A 27,047-nucleotide genomic window follows, 5' to 3' on the forward strand; every position below is an offset into this window, starting at 1 on the left:
GAGAGGGGGGACAAAGGACCCACTGGGGCCAGTGTCCAGGCATCATAGAAGGGCTGAGAGGAGCACTGGACGCAGGGCGGGAAGGCTCAGAGAACACGCAGGTGTTGCAGCAAAGCATCTGACCCAGTCAGGTGTAAATGGATGCCTATGAAAACTGACCCAAGTGTTGGGCTCTCTCAAGGGCACTGTCCAAACTGGCATCTGTTTAGGGCTCTCCCCACTGAGACTCATAGAGGCTATCGGTAAATACTGCTGGTGTGACAGGATTTTGCTGCTGGTACTCTAATCTGTCTCTTTCTAGCTTACAGACCTGAGAATCATGGAAGAGAAGTGACTCGCCAAAGGTCACACAGTAGGGCAGTTGCAGAGCCAGTTCTGACTCTAGTTACCTGCTCTACCCATTAATCACTCAGCCAGTCCCTCTCCTTGCCTCATCAGCTGTTTTTCCCTGCGTCTGTCTCCTTCACCTACCTCTGTGCCTTGAAAGCTGGGCTTGGCTTTGACGTTGATCTCAGGACTGCTGTAAGAGCTAATCCTTTCTCTGCCTGCCTGCTGCTAATGATCTCTTCTCTTAGCTGTCTCAGAGCCCCCTGCTGGCACTCTGCTTATGTAGCCACCTGTGGCACCCTGACGGAGGCTGCTGCATCCGAGCACGCTGCCAAGCTGTAACGTGGGCAGTAGGCAGATGTCACGGCACTGGCCTCCTGGAGGGGAGCACAGGGCGCTACGGAGGTGATTTAACTTGGTGACGCAACAGGATGCTGCACTGATGCAATGCTGATGTGCCAGATAGAATGACCGTCCTCTGCGTGAGGGCATGAGGGGGTGTCACAGCGTGAAGCAACGATGCTGAGACACAACAGGATGGTTCGGTGTGGCACTGTGACTCAGGATGCGTTGCTGTGGCATGCAGCACAGGATGATGATGCAGATGTGCCTGCGATTACTATTCCTTCTTTTCTTCCCAAAGTGCCAAGAGGCCAGAGCCCAGTATTAGGGCCTCGTTACACCTTATGCTATGAGCTGCACAAATATAGATGGGAGTCAGTGCTAGCTCGGGTTTGGAGCGGTCACATTTCAGGCCAGCGGGGGCCTGGAGGACTGAAAGGTAAGAATCCCCCCTCCCATTCTGGGCTTCCCCCAGTCCCCTGCCTCTGGGGCTCCCTCCGTTCCCTGCCTGCTTCCCCTCAGCAGGGCATTACTTACTTGGGGCTGCCTTCTGGCCCAGAGCAGCAGGGGCTGGGCAGGCAGCTGAACCCCAGGGGCAGCTACCACTAAGCTGCTGGTGAGCCGAGGGAGGGCAGTGGGCCTGGTTTGGGCCAGCGGGAAGAAGGGGGCAGGACGGGTGGGGTGTTTACACCAAGGTGTAGCCTAGACTGGCCACCCCTTACCGTGACAGGAGCTGGGTGGCAGGGATCAGCCCTGCCCTGGCGCTCTGAGCCCTGTGCCACCACGAGCGCTGCAACCCAGCTTCGGGTGCTGATGCGCGGACAGTCCCGGGGTTACGGGTCCCAGGAGCCACAAGGCCCTGCCAGACCCCGGGCAGCCCTGGCAGAGGTCCTGCCTGTGCCACAGGCTCAGGTCTCCTAAGGGACGGAGGAGAAAACCTAGGACGCCCACGAGGGATGAGTGTGGCAGGGTGCCTGGTGCCCGTCACTGCAGCAGGCACCCATGGGTGAGTGTGCCTGGCAAGGGGCGCGAGGGCCACATACGACACGCCAGGGCTGACACCGGGGGAAGGTGGCTTGGGCGCAGCCTGAAGGTAGTGGCCAGGGGGGGCCATACACAACTGTACCAGTGCTGCTGCAATGAAAAGGGCGTGATGTCACAGGGGCGCCTTGACGTCACGCCGCCATGTGACGACACCCCGGGGGGCGGGAGTGCTAAGAGGAGGGGGCGGGGCAGGTGGATGCTCCAGGGAACAGCGTGATGTCATAACGTTCGCAGTCGATGACGCAACCGACCGCGAAGAGATGCTTGCGTCACTCAGCGAACACGCGGGCCAATCACACGCGCGGGGCGGGCAAGCACGGATCCCCGCCCAATCCGCGCCCGCGTGACGGCCTCTCGCTCCGCCCCGCTCCCACAGCTCTTCCAGAACCGCAGCTCCCAAGGGGCAGTGCGGGGGCGCTCCGGAAGTAGTGGAGCATGGCCGGCGGAACCGGAAGCCCCGGGCGAGGTGCGGGCGGCAGTGCGCTGGCGCCGAGTGAGCAGGGGGCGCCGCGGCGGGCTGGGCCGGGCGGCAGCAGCAGCATGGCCAAGCAATACGACATGGTGGAGTGTCCCTTCTGCGACGAGGTGTCCAAGTACGAGAAGCTGGCCAAGATCGGCCAGGGCACCTTTGGGTGAGCGCCCGCTGCTTCAGGCACAGCCCCCGGAGCCCGTCCTGCCCCCCCGGCCTGAGGCCTCCCGGGGCTGCGCGAGCCCGTCCCCGCTGCCCTCCTCGGGGCCCCCTCTGGGCCGAGCAGCCCCCCCCCTCCCCCCCGGATTGCCTGTGGGGCAGGAGTGCGCTGGGTGGGGGAGGTAGTTGGGGCTTGTCTGCCCTCGCTAGGCTGCGGCAACTTGTGCGTGGCTGAGCGCGGCCTCCTTCCCCCCGCAGGGAGGTGTTTAAAGCCAAGCACCGGCAGACGGGGAAGAAGGTGGCACTGAAGAAGGTGCTGATGGAGAACGAGAAGGAGGGGGTAAGGCAAGCGTGCGATGTGTTGGGGTGGCTAGAGCAGGGCACGGGTCTGTAATATGCCGGGCAGAGTTGTCAGGAGGGTGAAGGTTGTTCGTGGGGTACTTTGCTGTTGGGCTCCGTTGCTCTGTTGGTGTCTGCTGCTGTAACGTGTGAGGCCGTTTCCATCCAGTAAACATGGCACGCTTGTATGCAGGGGTAAGGTTGCTTTGTGCCGTACCTCTCTCACTTGCCTCGTGGCTGCCCTTGCCTTGTGGCGACGGACCCCAGTGACACACTGAAGGGGGTGAGCACTTTGCTGACCTGGCTCCTGTACACCACGTGGGTCTGGTCCACCTGTCAAGTCTGAATTGCCAGCAGTAGGGTCAGAAGCCGAACAGACTTGAATCTCTTCCCCATCCCAGGTTAAACTGGCTGCTGTGGAATAAGGGTCTGTTTTTCCGAGGTTATTCGGCACACTCAACATCCACTGTCCTTGCTAAGAGCGCTCGGCAGCTCTTGCATCAGTCTTGGTTTGAAACATGCCTGGAAGGCACCAAGCACAGCTTTGGGTTTCCACCAAGTAGGGCTTAGTGTCTTACTCTAATTGCACTTGGGGTCTTTGTGTTATTTCTGTTTGAATGTTTCCCCTTTGTCCTCTCTGTAATCCTCTCAAGGGTTCCAGATCAGTCTGATACGATCCTTTGCCATCCTAACTGGTGGACCTCGTTTCTCCTTTTTCAGTTTCCTATCACAGCCCTGCGAGAGATTAAAATCCTTCAGCTGCTCAAGCATGAGAATGTGGTGAACCTTATAGAGATCTGCAGGACCAAAGGTATTGCTTTGTTGTTCCCCTTTTGGCTCATGTCGGCTGCCTTCTGGAGTAACCAGTAACACTGGCCTGCTGGTTGACTGCACATTGCTTTCCTCCCTTTGCCTCAGTTCCCCTGTCTGCACAAAGACAGCAATGCTGTTGACCCTTTTTGTAAAGCACTTCAAGCCCTACTGATAGAAAGTGCTATGTAAGAGCTAGGAGGTGTGCTATTTGTAATGCATCATTCCTACATGAGGTAAGACAGGAAGTCCAGGGGATCTGGCAAGGCATCAGCTTGCACTTGGTTGCATTGTAACTCATGTAGATGAAGCTTTCATAGACTCCTTTGAAATATTGTGCTACAACAGTGAAAGGCCTGTGTACATGTCTGTGTCTTCTGTATACAGGAAAGCTTGTGCTTTTGTGTATATTGCTTTAAAAAAAACTTTTAAAAAAATCACACTAGAGAGAAACCTGATGTAAATTTCTTGGCCTGAAATTGATTTTTTTTTTTCTTTTAAAGCATCACTAGATATAAAATATATCTATTCTGTGTTGCTTTCACAGCAGTAGCTGGATTTACTTAGCACGATACAGGGTGCATCTTTAACGCTGGTTTTATAGTAGTTCTTTGGCTCTGTGTTCACTTACAGTTGTTGGGGGGGAACTGCATACACTTTAGTAGATGAATTCAATGGCTTTCCATTTTCACAGTGCAGTTCCATCACTTGAATGCCTGCTTGTTCTTTGACTTGTTGTTTTGTGGGCAGTTTCTGGCAGGGACGATGTTGCCTCTTCTCTACAGGACCTAGCATGTAAGGCCATTGGAAGCGAGTAGATAAAAGTCAATTTTTTTTTTTTAATTTTTAAACCAAATATAGGGTTTTTTTCCCTTAAAAATAAGCCTGTTTGACATCCTGACAACTTTAATGGATGATAAAAATGCCAAGGCTTAAATAAAAATTCAAGCAGTGTCTGCCAGGTATTGAAATTGTAAAGAAAATCATGCCACTGAAATGATGGATATCTCTGCTTTAACCCCTGGAGTCAGTCTCTGCTAAAGTGCCAAATAGGTTTTTGATAGCATTTCATTCTCTGCACCTGGAGAAGAACATTGTTCATTCTAGTTCATTCGGCTAGTTCAGATCACTGACTTGTTTGCCCAGATTTGGGAATTGAAAACAAGCTTTCTTTCCTATTCCTTTCTTTCACTCTATGGATTGCCAAATAAGGTACCAGAATGAGATGCTTATTTTTAAATGTTGTAGGGCGTAATGGCCAGAAATAATTGCTATTGATTCATTGTTTGTTTACACTAACTAGCTATTGATTCATTGACCAAATGGATCTTGTTTCTTTTTTTTTTTTTTGTGCCCAGCAAGGTTCGGCTAGCTGGGCACAAAAAACTAATAAGAAATGTCTGATTTAAGCTTCAGTTTCTAGCTGAATAAATGTTTACACAAATCATAAAGAGAAATGTTATTTACCACTTTCTAACAAACTTAAAAATGTAAAACAACTTAAGAACCTGAAAGGATGTTTACTCCAGAACTGCTTAAATGGTGTGTCATCCTTCAAGCACACTTGGTTTTTGTTTTTTCCTTGTGCTCCTTATTGTGACTCTGACCTTCATGCCTCTTTTCCTGGCCTCTGTTTTTGATGCCTTTTATGGCTAATCCAGGTGGGAAGACTCTTGGGCCAGAGAGACTTATTTTTCTGTCTCTTGGTGGTGGTTGAGTAATTTCTGTAGGTGACCAGACAAGAAGGGACAGGCAGGTGTGAGGCTGTGTGTTGAGCCCTGACTCGTGCTTACCTGCCTCTTTAACATGGATGTAAGCATCTTCCCTTTGCACGATATGGTAGTGTTTACCTCAGAGTGGTGCTAGCACTGAGGCTGGATAGCATCCTGATGCTGTGGCCTTAGAGCATGGTAATGGGGGAGCTAGTGACCAGTTTCGGGGGGTGCAGTCTTGGTGACTGACCTTTCAGCAGTTGCCCCTGGCTTGTCCCTTAGCCTCCCCATACAACCGCTGCAAGGGCAGCATCTACTTGGTGTTTGACTTCTGTGAGCACGACCTCGCCGGCCTGCTCAGCAATGCGCATGTGAAGTTCACGCTGTCAGAGATCAAGAAGGTGATGCAGATGCTGCTGAATGGACTCTACTACATCCACAGGAATAAGGTAAAGGGCAGAGGCTGGATTCTCTCTCTTCCCTGTAGCTCCAAGGCTCAGATTTCAGGGGCCATTTATGTATCTTTTGGTAAATAGGCATCTGAACACTGGCCACTAGTTCTGTCCAGACTAAGGCTTGAGAACATACACTTTTATCATCCCTGCAGAGCTACACAGACAAATTCTTGGATTCGGGGTTCTAGGTTTTGTGGCTTCTGTGATGTTGGAAAGCTATAGTAGAGCACGCAGTGACCAGTGTGTCACTGGGGTATATTTTTGGAGTAGGGAGAAGGATCCAGCTCTGCAGAATACTGTGCCTGAGGACAAAATGAAAGAGACCTAAACTCTTGTCTGTCTTCCATGAAAACAACCTGGAGGGCCAAGCGCTACAGAAACTATGTAATTGGGACTTGCCCTGGCCCTTCCCCCTCAGGACTGAGGTATGAGGGCTGACAGGGGTGCTTGCCTGACTACACACTGGGTTTACTGGCTTGGTGAATGGTGGCGGGGTACTTCTCACCAGCTTCTAGCTTCTGTAGAGTGCTTAGTGAGGGGCTTCCAAGTATGTGCCTACAGTGAATTTGTTTCCTGTGGTATCCACCTACACCTAATCCAAGGCTTTTAATGTTTCATTTCCAGAGGCTGAGTGCTCCAGTTTCCTGATGCCAGGAATCCAGCAGAAGGTAGAAGAATGGCTAAACCTTTCTGTTTCCCTCTTCCCGCAGATCTTGCACCGGGATATGAAAGCTGCAAATGTACTGATTACCCGAGATGGAGTCCTGAAGCTGGCAGACTTTGGACTGGCTCGAGCCTTCAGCCTGGCCAAAAACAGTCAGCCCAACCGCTACACCAACCGGGTAGTGACGCTGTGGTATCGGCCACCAGAGCTGCTTTTAGGTAGGGGAGGGGCTGGGGCAGAGGGGGAAACCGCCATGAATTCTCCCATCTTCTGTTCCTTCCCTCTGGTATGAAGCTGTCTGAGGAGTGAGTCGGCATTGGACTCAGGTGACTAATGAGCTCTCTGTTTAGGGGAGCGGGATTACGGACCCCCCATTGATCTCTGGGGCGGGGGCTGCATCATGGCAGAGATGTGGACTCGCAGCCCCATCATGCAGGGGAACACGGAGCAACACCAGCTCACGCTTATCAGCCAGCTCTGCGGCTCCATCACTCCAGAGGTAGGGACTCAAGGGTGCAAGAGTGGAAGGTGCTTGGGGAGCTGCAGAGAAGTAGTGTCGGGCTGCGGTGCCAAGTGCTCCTGAAACCTAATCCTCCCCTTGCTAGTGACCTGCTTTGTGACCCTGAGTCGGTCATTAAATCTGCCTACTGCTTTGAGTGCCACTTCCCCCCCCCCAGTGTGTTCAGCATGTGCTAATATTAATCCTGGGAGGTGTCATATACTGCTGAAATGCTTTTAATAAATAAACTGATTGCTTATATTTAGGTCTGTCAGCTGGTTACCTTCACCTGCATGTAAGTGGAGGGAATACATGTGGGGGGGAACCACCAAGCATGTGTCATGGTGCACTCAAGCTAGACTGAGGGTAGTGGGTGCATTTTTAAAAGGCTCTGAGTTTCCTTAGTGTGGACGTGGTCACTCAGTGATAAAGTTGACTTCATATGTTGTCATACCTGAATGAGGTGTGAAGTGCCTGGGACAGCAGCTGGGAACCGTGAGAACTTGAGACATCAGGGCAGAAGGGTGCAGCCTCCCACTGCTTTGGCAGATTGCTGGATTTCCCTGTTTACTTTTCCATCTATTTTCTAAGTGTAAGGCAGTGAAATCTTGGGGTTTTGCATTACTACTTTATCTTTCTGCTTTGGATGCCTTCCACTTCAGCTCACAGTAATGAAATCCTGCTGGAAATCACCAGGGTCTGCAGATGACACCTCCATTTGTTATTTGGTTCCTCTTTTTAGTGGAACCAAATGCAGTTTGTATGAGGGTTTCAGTGGACAAAAATCTCTGACCACGATGGCTTTCTTCATTTCTGGCATTTCCTTTAGGTTTGGCCAAATGTGGATAAGTACGACCTGTACCTGAAGCTGGACCTGCCCAAGGGCCAAAAACGCAAAGTGAAAGATCGCCTGAAAGCCTACGTCAAAGACCCTTACGCTCTGGATCTTATAGACAAACTGCTCGTCCTGGACCCTGCCCAAAGAATAGATAGCGACGATGCACTGAATCATGACTTCTTCTGGTCAGACCCGATGCCCTCTGATCTCAAGAACATGCTGTCCACTCATAACCAATCAATGTTTGAGTACCTGGCACCACCCAGGAGAAGAGGTGGACACATGCCACAGCAACCAGCTAATCAGGGCAGAAATCCAGCTGCAACCAATCAGACAGAGTTTGATAGAGTGTTTTGACTGCTGGTAACCACCCCCCACAAGTATATGTGGGGAGTAGACTGACTTTTCTTTAAAGTGACTCCTTGAGTTGGAGGTGAAATGCCCTTTTAATGTTAGTTGAATTCTGCAGTTTCTCCTCCTTGCAGCAGCTGTCGTGGAAAGGAGTTGCAGCCTGTCCAAGTTGTTGGGCAGGACAAGTTTTTATGGGACAGTTGTGTGTTTATAAAGGAAGGGGCTGTAATCCTAAATGTCTCTAGGAAGCAGTCTCCAAGGAGCCTGGGACTGCCCTTCTAAGCCTGGCTGATGGAGAGTGTCTGCCTTTTCCCTGAGAAGTGACATTTATACTAATGGATCGCTTCTGCTAGCGATCTGGTGTCAGAGGCTCTGTTCACTGCCCAGGCTCTGAGGCACTGTGGCAGGAGATGATGGCATGACTGACTGACTGTTTTGGGAGCCAGTGTTGCTGAGTGGATTGGGCCATAGATCCCTTCTGGGCCTGTAGGTCCCACTTGTCTGTCCTTCTCCAGGGAGCTTCACATGCTGTATGAAGGGCATGTGCAGCATTGCCAAGTGCCTCTGAGCTAAGTGGATGTGTTCCTTTATATAGATCTGGAGAGGCTGGCATGAACAGAGCTACTCCAAACCACGGAACTGCTAGGATCCTGGCTGAGCAAACCCTTCTAGTCCCAGTGAGGTCAAAGTGAGCAAGCAATCACGGAGTAGATGAGGATGCCAGTCCCTGTAACTGGGAGGATATGGTGGAGTCACTGGTTCAGTTAAAGCTCATCATACTTTTTTTCCAGAATACTTCCATTTTGGGTTGTAAACTGCAATTAAAGTTCCTTTTTGTAGACGTATGTGGTCCACGGTGTGTTCCTTCTCTGGCTGCCCAGTGCAGCAGCGCCCTGTTGGGGGTTAAGATTGTTGCTTGCAGTCTGAGTGACAGTGTCTGATACTGCATGGCTGATGGTCCATCTGACTCCTTGGTGCAGAGCAGAGAGCTAAAAAACCTATTGTTGCTGTGAAACCCAGCTGGTCCAGATGCTCTTGCTAAGTGTTTCTGTGTCTGCTGTTTTCCCAGCGAGCACTTCACAGGGCTCTGCAGGAAAATTAATTATTTTCTAAGCGGGGAGTGTAAATACACCTAGTTGAAAGTACTGTGCCTTAACATGCACGCACCTTGCCATGGCAGTAGGACCTTTTAAAGCTAACCAGCCTCTAGTAGAAGCTCTCTCCAGAGGTTTCCTTTGCCGATTCCCCGAGATTCCTGGGAAACCACCGTTACTCAGGTGTTCGGTCTTCCACAGGGCCCGGGGCAGCAACTACAGCGGGTCTTGAGAATTTGTGTAAGAAAGTGCAACTGCTTTGTCTTGTCCTGGGGTTTATCTGCTTCACCAAAGCCTTTGAAATGAGTAATATGTGCAAAACGAAGCCACCGATAACCTTTGGCATTTGATGGGTTGTCCTTTAACTAGACTAAAAGCAGAGACATCTGACGCTGGTGTGGAGTCTCTAGACAGCAAGCAGCAGCAGCTGGACTAACTTCAGAGCCAGAAGATGAAAAAGGACATGTACAAGGTAAATCTCTTCTTTAAGGTGGGTTTTAAAGCAACCTGGCATTGGAGGCTTTGGGTATTGAACGGACAAGGTTTGTTTGCAAACATGACTGGCTGCAAGCAGTAAGTGATTCCAGATCACTCTGCCACTCGTAAATAAACATGTTCCTGTTTCAAATAGCTTTTCCCCCACTCAGGTAATTTTTTTTTTCTTTTTCCCCACAAATGCAGAAAGTAAAGACTTGCTGTTTCATAGCACGTATTTGATCTTCTGTGTAGACAAGGAGGTAAGATTTCAGAGAAGTGCAAGTGAGGATGTCAGAGTTCCTTAGGAGGAGCTGGCTGGTGCTCTCTGCTTTTCCCCTTGCGCTGAAAACAGCTTTTAAAAGGGGTGCAGACTTTCCTATTTATTTTGGATAAGAACAGGGCTGCTGCGGCATTAACTCCAATGACTCCTTGTTAGAAAAATGGCCCCTGGGCCTGGGTGTGGCTTTTGTTTAACTCCTGTTGCTTGACCTATCTCCAGAGCAGTATCTGAACTGTAGCAGACAGTTGTTCCCATCCTTCCCCCCAAACTAGACATGTTACTCCCCAGTCCCATCACTAATACTCTCTGGATAGTCCTCCTTCCAGTTTCTCTTCACATCCTCCCCAAGCTTTACTTGGGCCAAAGACTAAACAAACATAATTTGAAGGCAAGAGAGATGGGGCTGGGCTTTACTTTTGGAGGAAGCTTTAAAAAAGACTCCAAATTTAAGAGTAGGTCTTAATTCTGCAGAATCCCATGCTACTGCAGCATAGCATGTAACCCTGGATGGGAACATGGGTCCTGTACTAACAACTAGTATTTGCCACGGCTGTAATTGCTTGGGATCTTCATAGGGTAGCAGCCAGAAAACTAGCAGGGAGGCTGGCTGGATGTGAAACTGCCCTTGCCCCAGGAAGGAATGAGACCTTTCTCTTTTTCAGTTCATGAAGACTAAGAACTGGTGAGGGCAGGGTGGAGGCAGCTTCTTCTCCAGCTGTTACTGACTTGGACGTTTTAATTGAAAATATCTCAGTTTGGGTCCTTGCTGCTGCGTTTACAAAAAAAAAAAGTGATGGATGCACATAAAATCCGAAAATTGGGCCTGGAAGGGACCTCAGGAGCTCCTTCGGTTTTACGAGGCGAGGAGGCCAAGGGGGTGACCAGCGTTTTACCCACGTGGCTCCGCGGGGAAGCAGTGGCTGAAGGCAGGCGCAGCCGCCACGTGGGGCCCAGGCCGCCCCTTAGGTTTGCTGTGCAAGGAGCGGAGCGCCGTCAGTCACGTGCGGGTCGCCCTGGGCCCGGCCTGCAGCTCCCAGGCTGCCTGGGAAGCAGCCGCGGTGTTTCCCGGGGAGCTGACTGCACGCGTTGCCCTTTAAGGCGACGCGGTGCCCCGCACAAAGATGGTGGCCCAAGCGTAGCCCCTCACAAAGATGGCGGAGGCAGCGGTGCTGCGGGGCGCCTGCGCGCCGGCGGGCGGGGCGGGGCGGGGCGGGGCAGGGCAGGGCAGGGCGAGGCGGGGTCCACGTGGGCCGGGCGTGCCGCCCGGGCGGAAGGCGGGATGGGCGCTCCCGGGTTTCGCGCGCTCCGCGGTGCGCTGCGCCTAGCGGCAGTGGGAGCGCGGCGCGGATACAGCACGTGGCCGGCGCAGGCGCTTCGCATGGACTACCAGGTACCCCCCGCAGCGGCCGCGCGCGGCGCTGGGACGCGGGGCAGTGTGGGGGGCGGCACAGGGCTGCCCCCCAGGCCAGAGCCCGCGGTGGGGGCCTGCCCTGCCCCGTGCAGTCTGCCCCTGAGCCCAGGCCGAGCGAAGGGCTGGGATTTCGCGAGTGGAAGACGCAGCCGGTTGGCAGAGGCCGGGGCAGCTGATGTGGGGCTGGCTGCCCTGGGCCGGAGGGGGTGGGAAGGAGCCCATTGCGCTCCCCAGCTTCCTCCTCTAACTTTTTCCTTTGGAGTCCTGTTGATTTCTGTCGTCTCCTGCCCAACCCAAGCCTGGGAAATAGCCACTCACAAAGGTCTCGGTGCTGCTGTAGAAACTGGTGCGTTTTGCACGACGTGACGTTTTGCAAATGACTTTAATCATGCAGCTGAACATCACATCGTCTTTTATGTGCCTAACTGAATAAGGGTGAGTTATGAAGCGTGCAGTGGTCATGCGGGGCTCATTGCCTTAACTGCTCTGAGTCTTGTAGTGACAGTCTTATAAACTGGGGCTCCTTGGTCCCTGCTGGCCTGCGTGATAGGCAGGGAAGGGAGCGGGTCTGTGGGATGGAGGGAAGCTGGTTCTCTTCCGTGTGCGTTCGTCACGTAGCCCAGCACAGGCCTGCTCTACCTCCGGTCTCTGGTGTCATGGTCATGGTCATGTCCAGTAATCCACGTGCCTTTGTGGTGGTGTCTAGGGGAGCTGTGCTTGGTGTAGCACCAAGTCAGAAGGGGGGGCCATGTGTGGAAATGGGAGGGCAGGGGTTGCGATGCAGGGTGGGAAAATCTCCCTTCCCTCCACGTCGTCCGAAGAAGCTGAGAGGTGGAACGTGCAGCCAATCTCTGCGCTTCCCAGGGGGTACAGTATCCTGGCACGTATAAATAGTCCCTTGTCACTGGCGGAGTGGGGCTTATGCTTTTTATAGAGGGGTGGTGCAGTCAGGTCTGGTTCCAGGCTGAGGCAGAGCTGACAGTGCTGCAGAGGTCTTAAGAAAACCTGGGAAACAGCTTCTCTGCATGGGGTGTGCACAGACAGGGGGGAGGCATTAATCAGCACCTGGCTGGGCTGTTGTGGGGGTAGGTTGGGTCCCTCCCATGCTCTGGGTTGGGTTACCAGCGCTCGTCTTATGATCCGAGCCTTCCCTGCTGGGGGAGGGTGGCCAGCCCTAATGCCAGACATCACCCCCTCCATGCTGGAAGTCAGCTGCCTGTCACGTTTTTTGGAATAGTTACAGGTCCTTTCTTTCACCAGTTTTTTTTCTCCCTTCCAATCAGAGCTAAGACAATCTCTTGTTTGTTGTGACGGTCCTTTATTAGCTCTATTTTCCTGCACATATTCTGCACCTTTTCCCTCAAAACCAACTGGGAAAACCAGGTTGTGCTTTATGTGCAAGAAAATAGGATCCCTGTGGGTCTAGAAACTTGGAAGGGGGGTGGGTAGAGCTATGGCAATGTTAATTGCCGCAGCAGTTAACACTGCCATGGCTCCTTCCCTCTGCTGCCAGATTTGTGGGCCTGTGGGAAGCTGCCTCCCCAGCCATGTGATGGATCTGGCTGGTGTGTGGTCCTGATGTGTGACCAGATTTCACAGCACTGACCCCTAACACTGCATCCAGAGTCACTGGCTGGGTCCAGCCCTGTGTGCTGCTTCTGGGGCTGCATGCCCAGCCTGAGACTGTGGTGAGCCTGGGACTAGACACTGGCTCTGAGTCGTACTAGGGCCGAGTTGGGTTCGGCGTGTGGCCTTGGGTTCAGGCGGGTGCATGGCCCTGGAGCCAGTGCTTGGGGTCAGAATTGGCGTACGACTCCAGACCCAGTGTGCAGTCCTGGGCCAGGCACACTTGGTGAGTGCGTGAGCCCAGTTGGCTCGTGGGGCTAGGAACAAGCTTGGCCCCATGGTTGCTGCTGCTCACGTTGATCAGAGGGTTATTTTTCCCCACTTCAGATCCCCTTTGCAGTCAAGGGGCACACCGTGTATTGGAGTATATGGAGTCTGCTGGGGACAAATTGTGGGCTGGGCATAAGGGGTGCATTGCAGCTCCTGCACTTTGTTTCAGGCTGGTGAGGAACCTTGAGTTCTGGGTCCTGCCCTTGCCCTGTGCTTCGTAAAAAGCAGTGGGGCAGGCACAAGGGTAGGGGCAGCATAGGGGAACCACAGTTCCCCCTCCAATGCCACAGCTGTACTGGGAGACTTTGGGAGGAGGTGGGGCTGATGCCTGGCTCCGGGCTGGTTGCTGCGCTCGGTCCCAGGGCGTGTGAGCGAGTGCTGTACAACTGGGTGCATTAACCTATTGGGCCGTGCGACTTCTCTGGGCTCTGACGTGAGCTCAGTGTGCTCGGCAGGGAGGGGACCAGGATTGTGCTGGCTTGCCGGGACTGCTGCTAGCACCCGCTCAGGTTGGGGCTTCCCTGCTGGGGACGGCTGGTGAAAGCCCTTGCTTACTCTGGATGGAGATGACTTCTGAGAGGGACAGGATGGAGCCAGACTTGGTGGGTGGCAGCACAGTGGTGGATATAGCTATTTTTCTGCCTGCAACAAGATGCTGTCAGCTGAAAGTGGGGGTTGGTTGGTAACGTGACTGTCCCCAAACGGGAACAGTAGAAGTTGTTCTGTGCTTGGGACCTCGCATTGGGTGGAGATAGTGAGGGCTGAGGGTGACTGACTGGCTGCACCCATGACCACAGGTGAGTAGAAGGGCTAACTTGAGCACCAGGGATTAGGCTGGCTTGGAGTGTCGCAGTGTTGGCTCTTCCTGCTTCAGCTCTGCTGCTGCTCTGCCCTGTCTTGCTCTGGTCTGCCCTGTCCTGAGGGCAGAGAAGCCAGTGCAAAGTGCTGACCTTACTTGCCTCCTTTCAGGATGCGATTCGGACCCTTAACACCCTCCAGACTAATGCTAGTTACCTGGAGCAGGTAAAGCGGGAGCGAGGAGACCCCCAGGTGCAGCTGGAGGCCATGAAAGGCTTTTTGGAGCGAAGTGGGTTGAAGGTAGGGGCTCCTCCGGAGATCTCATCCTGTCCCATCCTATCTCTTGTGGGGAGGAATGGGTGGAAGTGGGTGTTTGCCCTGGGCAGGCCTGGTTGTGAGCCCTCCCACCATGCTGGTGCAGTAACGTGTAGGGACCGAGGTGTCCCACGTGCTCTGGCTTTCCTTTCACGGGCTGGTTAACCTCTGTCTGATAGGTCGAAGACCTGGATCAACTGAACATCATCCACGTCACTGGGACAAAGGGCAAGGTAAAGTGGGGAGTGCATAGAGTGGGGCATGAGGCAGCCCAGGGATTGAAGCACTGGAGGGGTGTGTGCAGGGGGGATACGTGGGGGAGACCCTGGGGTAGGAGAACATGAGGGTGTGGCGGGGGGAAGTGGGAGGGCACTGAACTCGCTGCTGAGGTGAAAGTGTCTCCTGGTGTCTGAGAGTCACGTGGTGCTTGGTTGGTGCATGGGGATTCTTGCACTTTGGGCTGCCTGGCGGTGAAGTCCTTTTCCTGGAGGCTTCAGTGGCCTGGGCACTGGGGCAGAGCTGCTTCCTGGTGAGAGGCCTGGATCCAGTGGGCTATGGACCGGTCAGGTTCCCCAGCAAACTCTGCTGTCTCATCCTAGGGCTCAGTCTGTGCCTTCACAGAGCGCATCCTCCGAAACTATGGCCTCAAGACAGGCTTTTACAGGTGGGCATCGTAGCTACTGTGGAGGGGGCACTCAGATGTGGGATGGGGGTGTTGCCCTCAAGCTCTGACCCTCTGCTTGTTCTCATACTGCCCAGCTCTCCCCACCTGGTGCAGGTGCGTGAGCGGATCCGCATCAATGGGCAGCCGATCAGCAAGGAGCTCTTCAGCAAGTACTTCTGGCAGGTGTACAACCGGCTAGAGGAGACCAAGGTGTGTGCAGGCCCTGGGGAAGGGGCTCCTGGGGCCAAGCCAGTAAGATCCTGCCCTGAGGGTGTCTCCTGCTGGACTTCAGAGCAGAGTCTGTGCTGCAGGCCAGGGAAGGTCCAGCATCGCCGCTCAGGGCTGGTTTGTGGGGCACTGGGGTGGCCGTGGGAGCCCTTTGAGGGCTTAGAACAAGAGATGCTGGTTGTGCTCTGCCTTGGCCTGCTTGGCTACCTGGGGCATGGTGCGTCCCCTCTCCCTGCCTGTGACATGTGGACAGTGCTAGTGAGTGCCCAGCTATGAGGTATAATCAGCTCCCATCTCTAAACACCACCTGGGATCCTGGCTGAGCTGGGCCCTGCATGCTGCCCCCTTGTCGCTGCCTCAGGAGCCAGCGGTGTTGGGCCGAGGCCTGGCTAGTCTCCAGGGTGTCTGACTGAGGAAGTGGAGCTGGGGTGACGCTGTTACCTTGGAGGCCCTTCCTGTAACCCTTCTGTCTGCTCCACAGGACCCTGCCCGTGCCAGCATGCCTGCCTACTTCCGCTTCCTCACCATCATGGCCTTCCATGTCTTCCTGCAGGAGAAGGTACGGTGTTGGCTTCCTCCCCAGTGGGTGGGTTGCTGGTGTGATAGGTCATGCCTTGGTCACTTGCAGGGGAGCAGCTGAGCCCCGGGTGCTGATTGCCTGCAGCCGTCATGGCTTCCCAGGGTAGGCTGCTGGAGCCCAGACCTACACCCCCTTGCTGATGGCTCTTTCCTTCCCAGTGTTGGGTCAGAAACCCTCAGCCCTCCTATCCTTTCCCCTTGAGTAGTTTCTTCCTTCCCTGACAGTTCCTGGGGCTCCTGCCACTTCTGCATTTTTTTTTAGGGGGGTAGCGAGATTGAGCATGACCATGACACCCTGGATCTGTGACTGACTTAGGGGAATAGCCTTGGTACCATGGAAAAAGCCTGGGGACTCTCCTCTAACTTGAGGGGTGTATATGTATGGATCTGGTATCCTTGGCTTCATCCATATGTGCACAGCTATCTGCCTGCCTGCATGTGTCCACTACTATGAAGCCAGACACCTCTGGGGCCCAGTATATGAGAGGTTTGCGTGTGTACCCAGGCTGAGAAATGTCTCTGGACTGGGAATCCCTGTACTGAAGGGGCCGCTGTGAGCACAGGCTAAAATATGCCCAGTTGCCTTGGACTGGCTGTCGTGGTTGGCCAGGCAGGGGCATCTGGTGTGTGGAGGTTGTGTGTTGGGCAGTGCCTGGGGTCCTTTACTTTCTGTAGGTAGGGAAGTGTTGCAGCACATACCATACTCTCATCCTATCTAGGTGGACCTGGCAGTGGTGGAAGTTGGCATTGGAGGGGCCTACGATTGCACCAACATTGTGAAGTAGGTGCTCTTTGGGGCTGGTAGTGAGTGTGACACCAGTGTGACAGAAGCCGCAGGGGGTTTCTGCCTAGGGGCAGGACAAAATGAGTCCAACCTTCCTTCCCTAGTGGGTGTCGACAGTGAACTGGGCCTGAGAGAGGTTGGTCAGTCCTGGGCCTCAGACAACAAGGGGCTGAAGGCCTATGGTTGTGGCGGCAGTCATGATCAGGAGGCCTCCCCAGTGAAGTCACTGAGCAGTCATTGGGTGCTGGTAACTTCCAGTCATGCCTGGCTGTAAGCTTGGGTCCCAGAAGGCAACTGGCTCCTTGCCAAGCTAGTGGGCAACCCACCCCAGTTGTGGACAACAGCTGAGGTCATGGGGAGTGGGGGGACAGCTGGAGCCCTCAAGCTGGGTTCTCACTCTTTCTCTTGCCACCCCTCCCTCCCCTCACGTGACCAGGAAGCCGATCGTGTGTGGAGTCTCTTCTCTGGGGATCGACCACACCAGCATCCTGGGGGACACCATTGAGAAGATTGCTTGGCAGAAAGGAGGCATCTTCAAGGTAGAACCTGCTGGCTTTGTTGGGGAGGGGCTGCTGTACCTGGGGGCAGTTGAGAGGGTAGTTCTGTGTCTGCCCGAATGAGGAAAGCCTATCCAGATTCCTGGTTCTGGCAGGACCCAGTCCTAGGTCATCTGGCTCTGCTCACTGAAAGGTGAAACTCCTGGCCCTGGAGACCAGCCCCAGGCCCTGCTGGTTACTTGCCAGGAGGGTGGGCTCTCGGAGGGAGAAGCTCCAAATCCTAGCAAAGACCACCTCTGAATTGGGCCCAGCTCGGGAGCCCGTCGCTGGAATCCAGGTGTCTCCCTAGGGTGGGCAAGATCTGGGCAGCTCGCAAGCTATCTTGGCTTAAATGTGTGTGTGTATGTTGCTTGCAGCCTGGTGTGCCGGCGTTCACGGTGCCACAGCCGGAGCAGCCCCTGGAGGTGCTGAGGGACCGAGCTAGGGAGAGCCCGGTAAGATACGCCCTGCTCGTACCTCCTCTGCACCCTGCCCCCAGAGCAGCAGCATCCCTGACTGCCCCAGCCTTGTTCTGAAACTCCTGCCTCTAGGTCCCCGCATCCACATCTCTCAAGTGATGCTCATCCTCAGAGATGTCCTGCTGCTGTTGCTGGGCCCCATGCACTGGGGTGTCTCCCCTCTGCTCTCTCTACAATGCAGGACCAGCTTGTACATGACAGTGGCTCAGCCTGGGTTCTTGCTGTCCCTGGGGGTTTGGACCCTGAGATCTTTTTCTGCACCTCTCTACTGAGCTGCTGTTGGAGGAGGGCCAGGCTCCTTGCTCTGGGTCCTCGCCAGTGTAATTCCAACCCAGGGGGCTCATGTTTTGCTTGGGGCTGTTCTATCTTGCTTGACATGTGTGCTGCTGGTGTTGACATCTAGGTGACTCTGCTGGAGAGGCAGACTCAGAAGCAAATATAACCTCTCTGGAGTATGAGCAGCTTCATCCTGGGGCTGGTCTGCTTGGTCACTCCTGCTGCTGCCAATCACTGGCTGGCAAATGTTCAGCCAGCTCATAGAGCTGCCCAGGGCAGTGAGGTTTGCAGGGCAGCACTCACCCTTGCTCTGTCTCTGCATGTAGTGCCCTCTCTACCTGTGCCCAGACTTGGGTGCCTATGAAGAGGACAAAGCGTTCACGCTGGGCTTGGCAGGTGACCATCAGCGATCAAACGCCACCCTGGCTTTGCAGCTATCACGGATGTGGCTGGAGCAGCAGGGATACCAGGGTAAGGAGCACAGTCCCTGGCATGGAGCAGGGTGAGAGCGGTCTGTAAGGAGTTCAGAACTGAGGAGGCCCCTCCTGGTGCTTCGTGGTGTCTCATCCTTTCCTCTGCTGCCCAGGCTGGGGCATTTCTCCCAAGGGATTCTGGGAGAGCTGCAAACTATGGATGCCTGAAGGGGTTTTGGTGCTTTAGCAAGAAGCAGTGGGGGTTGTTGCTTTGTGTGTTTGTCCAGCGTGGGGCTTCTGGGCCAGGTTTCTCACAGCCTGGCTCCTGGGGTACTAGCCTCAGACTGTGGATTCACCCTTGAAGCAGTGACCCTATTCTCAGGCCCCTGAAGATGTCTGTCTTGGTTTTTCCCTGCTGGGCTGGGCCTGTTGGGATTTCTGATCAATTGCTCTGGCTGGGAGCCCCTTGGCATCTGATCAGAGACCTTGAGGGGCTCTCTGCATTCCAGTAATTCTGGCTAGCAAATTTATCAGCTTGCTGGGAATTGATCTTCGAGGCCACCCCACGGGTCAGGTTATGGATGCATTTGGAGAACCTGGAAAGGGTCCCAGGTACTGGCTGGAATCCAGTGGCTGGCCAAGTGCGTGTTGCTGGTGGGAAGCTGTTGCAGGAACAAATGTGAAAGGCATAGAGGGGGTGTCTGATCAGGGATATATTATGGCTTTCCTTTCCTGGCAGGTATCGGGGAGCTGAAGGACTTGTGGCCAGGTGCTGAGCCACCAGGGAAAAAGCCTGTGCCCTTGGCACCTGTGTTCAGGCCCAGCATTGCCATGGTGCAGGGTAAGAATGGACCCTTTGCTCATGGTCCTGTGAGCCCCTGGGCTTGTATCTGCCCTTGACTTGAGCTAATGGGGGTTGGCCCAGAGCTGCTGCTCATTCAGAGATAACAAAACACGAGAGTAAATAGCAGCTCGTGCGAGTCGTGCAGCCAAGGCCCCGGAGTCTGCCCCCATTGCCCTCCCTTGCCTGTGTTTTGATTGCGCCAGGCTTTGTCTTTTCACACTGTGTTTTCATCGCTCTGAATTTAACCCTTGGAAAGGGACAGGATGGTAGGGGCTTGGCTGGTGGTCTCCCTGGCCAGCGGAAGTGCAGCAAAATGCCTGGGCCAGTCAGAAGCAGTAGTTGTGTGGTGTGCTGGCGTGCAGGCCCAGAGTCGCACAGCCAAGGCCCTGGGCAAGGAGCAAGGGTTACAGGACTGAGCAAAACTCCTGCCCCCTGGCAGCCTCAGTCTACCCTGGACACTTACTCTCTCTCTGCCCTGTATTTTTGGGGGTGCTGGAGCTTTGGGGGACTGTTCACTAGCTAATTTCTGATCCGTCTCCACCAGCTGTTCTTAGGCTGCTATAACCCAGTTGTCGTGGGCCTGAGAGGAAGCTGGTAACTTGGGGAATGAGGCACCAGCTCTGTCTGAAGAGAGCATGATGGGGGGCAGGACCTGGCTGCTGGCCCCACGTCACTCCCCCCCCAATCCTCTCTTCCCCAGGTCTGAAGGACTCAGTGTGGCTGGGCCGTACCCAGGTGCTGCAGCACGGGCCGGTAACATGGTACATCGACGGGGCGCACACCACCAGCAGCGTGCAGGCCTGCGTGCGCTGGTTCCATCAGGCTGCACTCAATGAGGAGAAGCCCGTGGAGTAAGGAGCTCGAGGAGGGGTGTGGGTAGGGGGCTGTCACATGCCGCATCCACAGCCACCAGAGCGGGGATGTGTGGGGAATCCTGCCGGGATGGCGCTTGCTGGAGTTTTTATAGGGTGAAAAGGAGAGGCAGCGTGTCACGACACCAAGGGCAGCCGCATGAGCAGTGCTCTCCTCGTGGCCCTGACATTCCTTCCACTTGCCCCAGCTGGGGACTGGCTCCACCTGGGTCCAGTAGGTCATGCCTGGGGACCAAAACGGGAGGGAACGGGGAAATGGCCGAGGCTTTGTCTCATCACCTGCACAGTTCTCAGGTGGAGACAGGAAAGGAGCCTCCTGCTTCTCGGAGGTGGCTTAGCCTGGCTGTGGGCCTCCTGTCACATAAACTGGGTAGCAGCCGGTTCCTGGCGGCGAGGCCCTGGCACTGAGCAGGTCGCTCCCTTCTTGTCTGCAGTGGCTCTGAGGTCCGAGTGCTTCTCTTCAACGCCACCGGAGACCGGGACACGGCGGCTTTGCTGAAGCTGCTGCTGGTGAGCTGGGGGGCAGTGACGGAGACAAGCTTTTGGGAGCGGCACAAAGCCAAGGCAGAAAGTGGCTTCGGGGCCATTGGGTGGAGGCAGCGTAGGTTTTAGCTGGGGGACTGGCTGGGCCTGATGGCTGTGGAGGGGAATGGGTTGTGTGGGGACAGGGGACAGAGTGGCCATCTCCAGTCCCCCCAAGCAGGAACGGAGCAGTGGCTCCCAGGTTTTGTGGGGGTGTCTCGTCCCCTCCACCAAGCTTGGCAGCCTGGGGATTGCTTTCCCCTCTGCTTGGGCAAGTCCCGCTGGGTGCCACAAGGTGGCGCTAACCCCCCACATTTGCCCCATCTCTCCTCTCCCTCCCAGCCAGCACCCCCTGCAGATGCCCTCCCCCCACACTGCTCTGTGGGGCAGGGGGGGGCTGGTGCCAAGGCCGGAGTCCTGCAGGATTTCCTGCTTCTGGAAAGGGGCAAACTTACAGCTGTGGATGGGGGCTCTGCCCCTGTAGCCCCCATCGGCAGGCACCGAACCCAGGCATCCTGGCTAGCAGGGCTCTGTCCCAAGCTCTAGCTGGAGTTTCCCCTGTTGGGTTGTGATTGCTGCTAAGCCAGTTGTGGCCATTTCTGCACCAGGGATGAACGTCCCTCCTGCCCTCTCCTGCACAGCTGCCCTTGGCTGGACGTGCCAGCCTGCCCCCAGCGCAGTGTGCATCTCCCTGTGCTGACATTGTCTCTTGTGCTCTAGCCTTGCCAGTTTGACTACGCTGTCTTCTGTCCCAACTTCACGGAGGTGTCTACGGTGGGGAATGCAGGTCAGTGCCAGGCCAGGCTGGGCTGTGCGCTGCTTTGGACATCTGCACTGGAGCTGGCTCTGGTGCAGGACTGCCCTTGCTCCATGCTGGTGTCTCCTGTATGTGTTCTGCACCCACCAGAAGCCTGGGGGACCTGTGAAGGCATTCCCAGGCCAGGATGGGCCTGTGGGGTGGGGTCTGAGCTGGCTTCGTGGGGGTGATATTGGCTTTTCCAGACTGACACTCCTCTAAACTGAGACCCTCATGATGTATGTTGGGCTGGAGTTGGGTTTGCCAGCAGACTTGGATCTGTGGCCTGGTGCCTGGTGCTTTCCCAGTGTCTGTCTGCTTCCCTCAGTGGGATGGTAGCAGGGCAGAGGTGTCTATGCAGCTGCTCTGGCCCTGCCTCATTCTCTTCTTCCTTGCAGACCAGCAGAACTTCACGGTCACGCTGGAGAACGTGCTGACCCGCTGCCTGGAGAACCAGAAGATGTGGAACCAGCTGATGGAGGAGAAGGTGGGCCGGGACCTCTGGCTGTCTGCCCCCTTGGTGTTGGAGGGGGTTGGTGGGCGGCTGAAGCCAGACCCCCTGCGCAGCCCCCTGCTCCTTGTGCCCTCTGTGGAGCGCCCACTCAATGCCAACTCGCTGGTGTTCCCCTGCATCTCCCATGCCCTGCAGTGGATCACCCAGGGCAGGGACCCGCTCTTCCAGATGCCTGCCACCAAGGGCCTCCATCTGCACCCTGTGGCTAGCACTGGTGCCGTCTTGCTCAAGGAAGCCACCGTCATCCGTGTGCTGGTCACAGGAAGCCTGCACCTGGTGGGTGGGGTCTTGAAGCTGCTTGACCAGTCACTCTCGCAATAGAGACTGCTGGGGTGGTGCCTCTGCCCTGCCCTTCGTTGTTTACTTGAATATTCCTTGGCACCTTGTTCCAGCCGCTTCAGGGATGCTGGTGACCAGGCCTCCGCCCTGGGGTAGAAGGGGCAGGCTTGGGCCAGCCTCTGGGATCTGAGCCACCTCCTTGCTGTGTGGTCCTCCCTCTAGGCAAATCCTTTTGCCCCAGGAGCAGCAGGACCTGCCCCTAGGGCTGGGGTTGGCACCCCGACTTTCACAGCCCAGGACTGGGGTTTTCATGCTCAGCCCTCGCTTGCTGAAGTGAGATCCATGCCCTCAGCAGATCCAGCCTCCCCTGGGAGTGGGCTCTGGTTTGGAGACCCAAGTGCTGGATCCCTCCTGCCTCGGGGCACCTGAGGGGGCAGGCCCTTGTCTGCCAGTCTCATCGCTGCTGCTCTTCGCAGTTTGCTGGCAGATCTGTGCTTCTGCCCTCCCAGGAACCAAGAGTCACTGGCCCTCAGCCGCTCCTTCCCCAGCTTGCCCAAGCAGGTGCAGGCTGGTAGAAGTCTGTCCCTGTCTTCTGGGACCAACCCCCCACTTCCTCCCCACCCACTCCAGCTCTGGGCAGCAGGTGGGGAAAGGAGCTGATTGGGGCATGTTTGTCTGCTTTTCCATGCTGGACACTGAACCTTGGGATGATGGAGAGTGCTTCTTACTAAAAAGCAGGAGTGTGGAGGGAAACTCCCTGGGAGGGTGTTGGCACCCCCAGCTGGCACGTGGCCCTCAGTGTGGGGTACTTGCCACCCTAGGCTGTGCGGAGCCAGCCCTGCCACCACTGCCTGATGCTTAGGGGGTCCCCCTTGCCCATCCTTAGTGCCTTTGTCTCCTCCCTGGATTCCCTTCCCTGCAGCCTGAGCCTAGCTCAGACCCTATAGGGGCTCTGCAGAGGCCATTAGTGCCACTGTGTGTCTTAGGCTTAGAGCTGCGTGGGGACTGGCCTTGTTCCTACCCAAGGTGGGGGGCCTTGTGCAGCAGGCCTGCCTTCCCCCAGGCCAGCCCCATTCCTGGTGGGATTTGTGTGCTGGCATCAGCCTCTGTGCTGGCATCTAACCCTCCCCTCCCCAGTGCAGGGCAGTGTGGTGCGAGGGCGGCTCTGGAGGCAGTGCGCTGGGTGGGTGCTGACCCTGCTGGCGCCCCGGAGGGGTGGGAAGGGCCTTCACTGTCTCCGCTGGGCAGTAAATATGACGGGGGCTCTGGCCTGTGTGAGGCTAGGCTTGGGAAGGGGCCAGACTGCCCTTGCAGCTTAGGAGCCTGCCTGCTTTCCGGGCCTTGTGCAGTCTGCATTGTTCGAGCAGGGGCTGGCTGGCTGCCTGGAGCCCAGGCTGACCTGTGCCGGGGCAGGGAGCGCTGGCTTGGAGGAGCTGAGCTACATCTCTCTGGGGCAGAGATTGCAAAGCTGGAAGCTGAGTGCTGCTCTGTGTCCCCACAGCATCACTTGGGCTCCCTGAGGGGGCACGGCCTATGCTAAAACTGCTGCAGTCAGGCGCTGAGCTCAGTCTCCTGTAGAGATCAGAGGAACTTGGCCTCTGGGCATGGGGCAGTAGTGCTACGGCTGCCCTAGGCTGGACAAGATGTTGGATGGGGCAAAGCATGTTACCAGGGCCTGCATTGGCAGGCCTGTGTGAGAGCATGGGGGGGTGCATGCAAAGTGCTACAGAATGTGTGTGTCTGCCACTGCGGTGCCCAGCTGAACTAATTGCGGCACATCTTGAATCCGCGACCAGCAGAGATGTCTGTGCACTCAACTCTGTGCAGGGGCTGACGGCCCAGTTTGGACATAGGATGGATCAGGGAATGGACCATGCAGTTGCACTCGTTTGCTCTTGTAGCTAAGTGTGATGCTGGCTATCTGCTTCTCAGGGTACTGTCTTTGATTGCAGCCAGCGTGGCCCAGCTTGTCATTGGGCTGTGTGTGGAGGCTGGTGGAGCTGGCACCAGGGGGGTCTAATGAGCCAAGCTGGCCTAGATGTGTTCCCAGTGTGCTGTTACACCAGCTTCTCCTTGACAGTTCAGCACTGTCTCGGCAGCAAGGGCCTGCAAAGGCTGCTAGAACTGAAGGTTTCCCTGTTGGCTGTGCAGGGGGGTAGCTTTCCTGGTGGTCCATGCTGCTGCCTGTTGCTGCTGCACTGGGAGCTGGGCTGTTTGGCCCTAGGTGGCCCTCATCCCCCAGTGCCACGTGGCTTTGTGCTGAAGCTGCCTGTGGCTCGGATCCAGCTGTCTGTCTCTGGGCATGTGCCCAGGCCTCTGACCACTCCCCTAGTTGTGATGGATCAAACTGCTACAACCCCAGGGACCAGTGTGCCAACCTGCCTGTCAGGTGTGACAGGCTCCTGTCCCCTGCCATGGTGTCCTGGTGCCACCACATATTTGCCCCCTCCCTTTCACTCCGTAGTAACAAGCTGCCAACACATGGGGCTTCCTGCGCTGCACCCTTCCCTGCCCTTGTGGGACGCGATTAGGACATTTGTCATCTGAGCTAATTGTTTTAACCCTAGCCCACCTGCTCCTCCTGTTTAGGAGCAACGTTCAGGTCTACTCCCCTCTGTAGACCTCTGCATTGGAGCAGAGTAGGGCCTATAGGCACTAGCATAGTACCAGGAGCAGTTCTCACCTGGGCCCTGGCCCAACAGCATTGGTAGTGTAGTGTGACCTAGTAAAGAGTTGTTACATACAGGATAGATCACAGGCACCGTGGAGCAATTGGTGCTGTCTTCTCTATGGGAGATGCTCAGTGCTGCCTACAGTGGCTGTGAGAGAAAATACCTGCTCTGGCTGGAGGTTCGGAAGGACAAAGGAGGGAGGCCGTGAAGAACAGGGGTGTCTTTGTCTTTGCACAGCTGCTCTGTAGGGACGCCAAAGGCCAGAGCACCCTGGTTCGAGCCTCAGTTTGTGCATAGCAGCGAAGAGTTTCAGAGCTGAACATAACTGTTACAGATGGTTTGGGTGAAAATTGCAGGCTCCTGCCTGAGCTCGAGAGTTGTGAAAGCAGAGTCACGGCATGGCCAAGCCACCAGTGGCCGCTGCATTGAACTGTTGATGGATGCAATAAATGTCTGGCTCTGAGGAGCTGTGTGCTGTGTTTTAATTGGGGGCAAGGGTGGGAGCTGGCACAGGGTGGCCTAGTCGGCATGGCACACCTTCCCTCCCACTCCCCCAACCCCAGGGGCAAAGAAAGGGCTCCAGCCTGTGGGGAGATGTGGGGTGGGGCGCCTGCAGCAGGGCGTCATGTCCTGGAGCTTTGCTGCTGAGCTGTGGGCTGGAAGCTGGGCATGACGGGAGTGAGTTCGGGTTTTAATGAAAACCTTTTAAAGACACTCATTCCTAAGACTCCACCTGCTGATTCCCAGCCTCAGGGCAGAGCGCTGGAGGACTAATTATGCCCCATGACTGGCTGAGATTCAAAATCTGAATTGCTCCCTGCTCAGTTGCTAAATGGAAACGTGCTCTGTGTCTCCAGGAGGGGCAGGGGGGTGTTAATTAAAAGGAAGTTGTGGAGTCCCTGGGAGCAGAGACAGGGAGGCTGTACCTGGCACTCAGCTGCCAGGCAAAGGGGAAGTGTCCCATCCTTGCTGCTGTGGGAGCCAGGTCTGGCTGGGGTTAGGCACAGTATTGATGGGGGTGTCTGGGAGTGGAGCCGAAGTCTTGCTGGGCTGAGCTGTGGGATTGGTAGGCGCAGTGGGTGCCTGCCTGTTGGTGATGGCTATCAGTAAATTTTGGACTAGGGTCCCAGCTGCCTCCTGGCAGGTGCTGGCTTGGTGTGCATCTGCGTGCAGGTGTTTCCTGCAGTGTGCAGCCAAGGCATGTTTCTTCCTGGCTTTGCTCCCCTGGGCCCTGTGACCCTTTCTAGGACACTGGGCAGGCATGGAGCAGGGAGAGCCTGGGAGCCCCAAGGCAGCTCATCTTGGTAGTTCAGCGGGGTGGTGCAGGCTCCTGGAGACTGCTTGCCAGGGATTTTTGAGTCCTACTGGCTCTGCAAGGCCTTAAGAGTTAGGGCAGCTCCTTCTGGCCCCAAGGCAGGATTCAGCCTTAGTTTTCTTGGTGATTGCAGGTGTCAGTGACTGGGTTAAAACTCCTGGTTCCCCATGCAGTGTGGCTGTGGTCACAGGAGACTGCACCAACTCCTGTCCTTGGGACAGGAGATTGCCAGGCCCCATGAAACTTGGCTTTAGTGGCTGCCCAGTGAAAGGCATGAGGCAGGAAGAAGCCCCGTGGCTGCCCCAGTGCAGTGGTGCCTGCTGTCCCTTGTGCTCTAGTGCCTGGCTCCTTGCTCCCTTTTAGCACCATGTGGGCCTGTGTAAAGCGAAGCAGCATAAGCAAGCTGATGGGCACAACAATGGGAGCTCCTGCTGTGCAGTGCCGGGGCTGGAGCTCTGCATGCTGAAACGAGAGCTGGAGGTCCCAGCAGAGCAAGGCTGCCCCTTCTCCATGCTCTGCCCTGGTCTCAGGTGTGGGGGACTGGGATTTGGGAGGTTTTCCCTATCCCCCCTCCCTCACCTTTAGAGGCAGGGAACAGAACAGCAGATACTGTCAAGGAGCCATCTCGCATGAACAGCCATGGGGGAGGCAGAACAGGGCTCGGTACCAGTAGATGTGCCCTGAGGGGCTGTGTCCTCATGCTTCTTTCCCATTCCCTGGAAGAGCCAGAGGTGCCTTGAATCAAGGCTGCACAGAACTGTTATGAATCGTATTTATTACAGTGGTGCCCAAGACCCGAGCACGTCCAGGCCCCGCTGGCTAGGGGCAGTGCAGACAGCAGCAGGCAAGCCCTGCCCCAAGGAGTGCACAGGCTATGTAGACAAGGTGGGTGCAGGGTAGAGGATGATGCACTGTCCTTATTTCCTGCTTGCTCCCTGCAGCTGAGATGGCCCCAGCCACAGGCAGCTCTGGCCTGGTTTTTCCCTGCTCTCTA

The 27,047-nt window shown here is 55.6% G+C and overlaps 2 protein-coding genes across 4 annotated transcripts; both read left to right on the top strand.

Moving 5' to 3' along the window:
• Positions 1–2,142: 2,142 nt before the first annotated feature.
• Positions 2,143–8,850, top strand: CDK9 (cyclin dependent kinase 9). Its single transcript, XM_090022559.1, has 7 exons — positions 2,143–2,345; positions 2,600–2,681; positions 3,401–3,491; positions 5,485–5,651; positions 6,368–6,539; positions 6,672–6,820; positions 7,650–8,850. Exons 1-7 carry the CDS (start codon positions 2,149–2,151, stop codon positions 8,013–8,015), a joined length of 1,224 nt encoding a protein of 407 aa, XP_089878685.1. The 5' UTR covers positions 2,143–2,148; the 3' UTR covers positions 8,016–8,850.
• A 622-nt stretch (positions 8,851–9,472) lies between these two features.
• FPGS (folylpolyglutamate synthase) lies at positions 9,473–25,201 on the top strand. 3 transcript variants are annotated; one of them, XM_090022049.1, is made up of 16 exons: positions 11,089–11,250; positions 14,137–14,265; positions 14,460–14,513; positions 14,880–14,944; positions 15,040–15,154; positions 15,654–15,731; positions 16,471–16,532; positions 16,972–17,074; positions 17,449–17,526; positions 18,153–18,297; positions 18,979–19,080; positions 19,784–19,934; positions 20,390–20,465; positions 21,198–21,264; positions 21,672–21,760; positions 24,976–25,201. In XM_090022049.1, exons 1-16 carry the CDS (start codon positions 11,140–11,142, stop codon positions 25,033–25,035), a joined length of 1,485 nt encoding a protein of 494 aa, XP_089878175.1. In that variant the 5' UTR covers positions 11,089–11,139; the 3' UTR covers positions 25,036–25,201. The 3 variants fall into 3 exon arrangements, with proteins under 3 accessions (XP_089878174.1, XP_089878175.1, XP_089878173.1); XM_090022048.1 differs by lacking the exon at positions 11,089–11,250 and adding an exon at positions 9,473–9,575 and having other exon boundaries at positions 21,672–25,201; XM_090022047.1 differs by having other exon boundaries at positions 11,090–11,250; positions 21,672–25,201.
• The last annotated feature ends 1,846 nt before the right edge of the window (positions 25,202–27,047 follow it).

Source organism: Crocodylus siamensis, chromosome 11 (assembly GCF_052110815.1).
Source record: "Crocodylus siamensis isolate JL-2025a chromosome 11, ASM5211081v1, whole genome shotgun sequence".
Classification (NCBI taxonomy): Eukaryota; Metazoa; Chordata; order Crocodylia; family Crocodylidae; genus Crocodylus; species Crocodylus siamensis.

Excerpts from the sequence above, each read along its gene's own strand:
- CDK9 (XM_090022559.1), top strand. The coding sequence starts at position 2,149 with ATGGCCGGCGGAACCGGAAGCCCCGGGCGAGGTGCGGGCGGCAGTGCG. Across the intron at positions 2,682-3,400 it reads TGGAGAACGAGAAGGAGGGG|TTTCCTATCACAGCCCTGCG; the intron begins GTAAGGCAAGCG and ends CTCCTTTTTCAG. Across the intron at positions 3,492-5,484 it reads AGAGATCTGCAGGACCAAAG|CCTCCCCATACAACCGCTGC; the intron begins GTATTGCTTTGT and ends CTTGTCCCTTAG.
- FPGS (XM_090022047.1), top strand. The coding sequence starts at position 11,140 with ATGGGCGCTCCCGGGTTTCGCGCGCTCCGCGGTGCGCTGCGCCTAGCG. Across the intron at positions 15,155-15,653 it reads ACCGGCTAGAGGAGACCAAG|GACCCTGCCCGTGCCAGCAT; the intron begins GTGTGTGCAGGC and ends TCTGCTCCACAG. Across the intron at positions 21,265-21,671 it reads GTCTACGGTGGGGAATGCAG|ACCAGCAGAACTTCACGGTC; the intron begins GTCAGTGCCAGG and ends TCTTCCTTGCAG.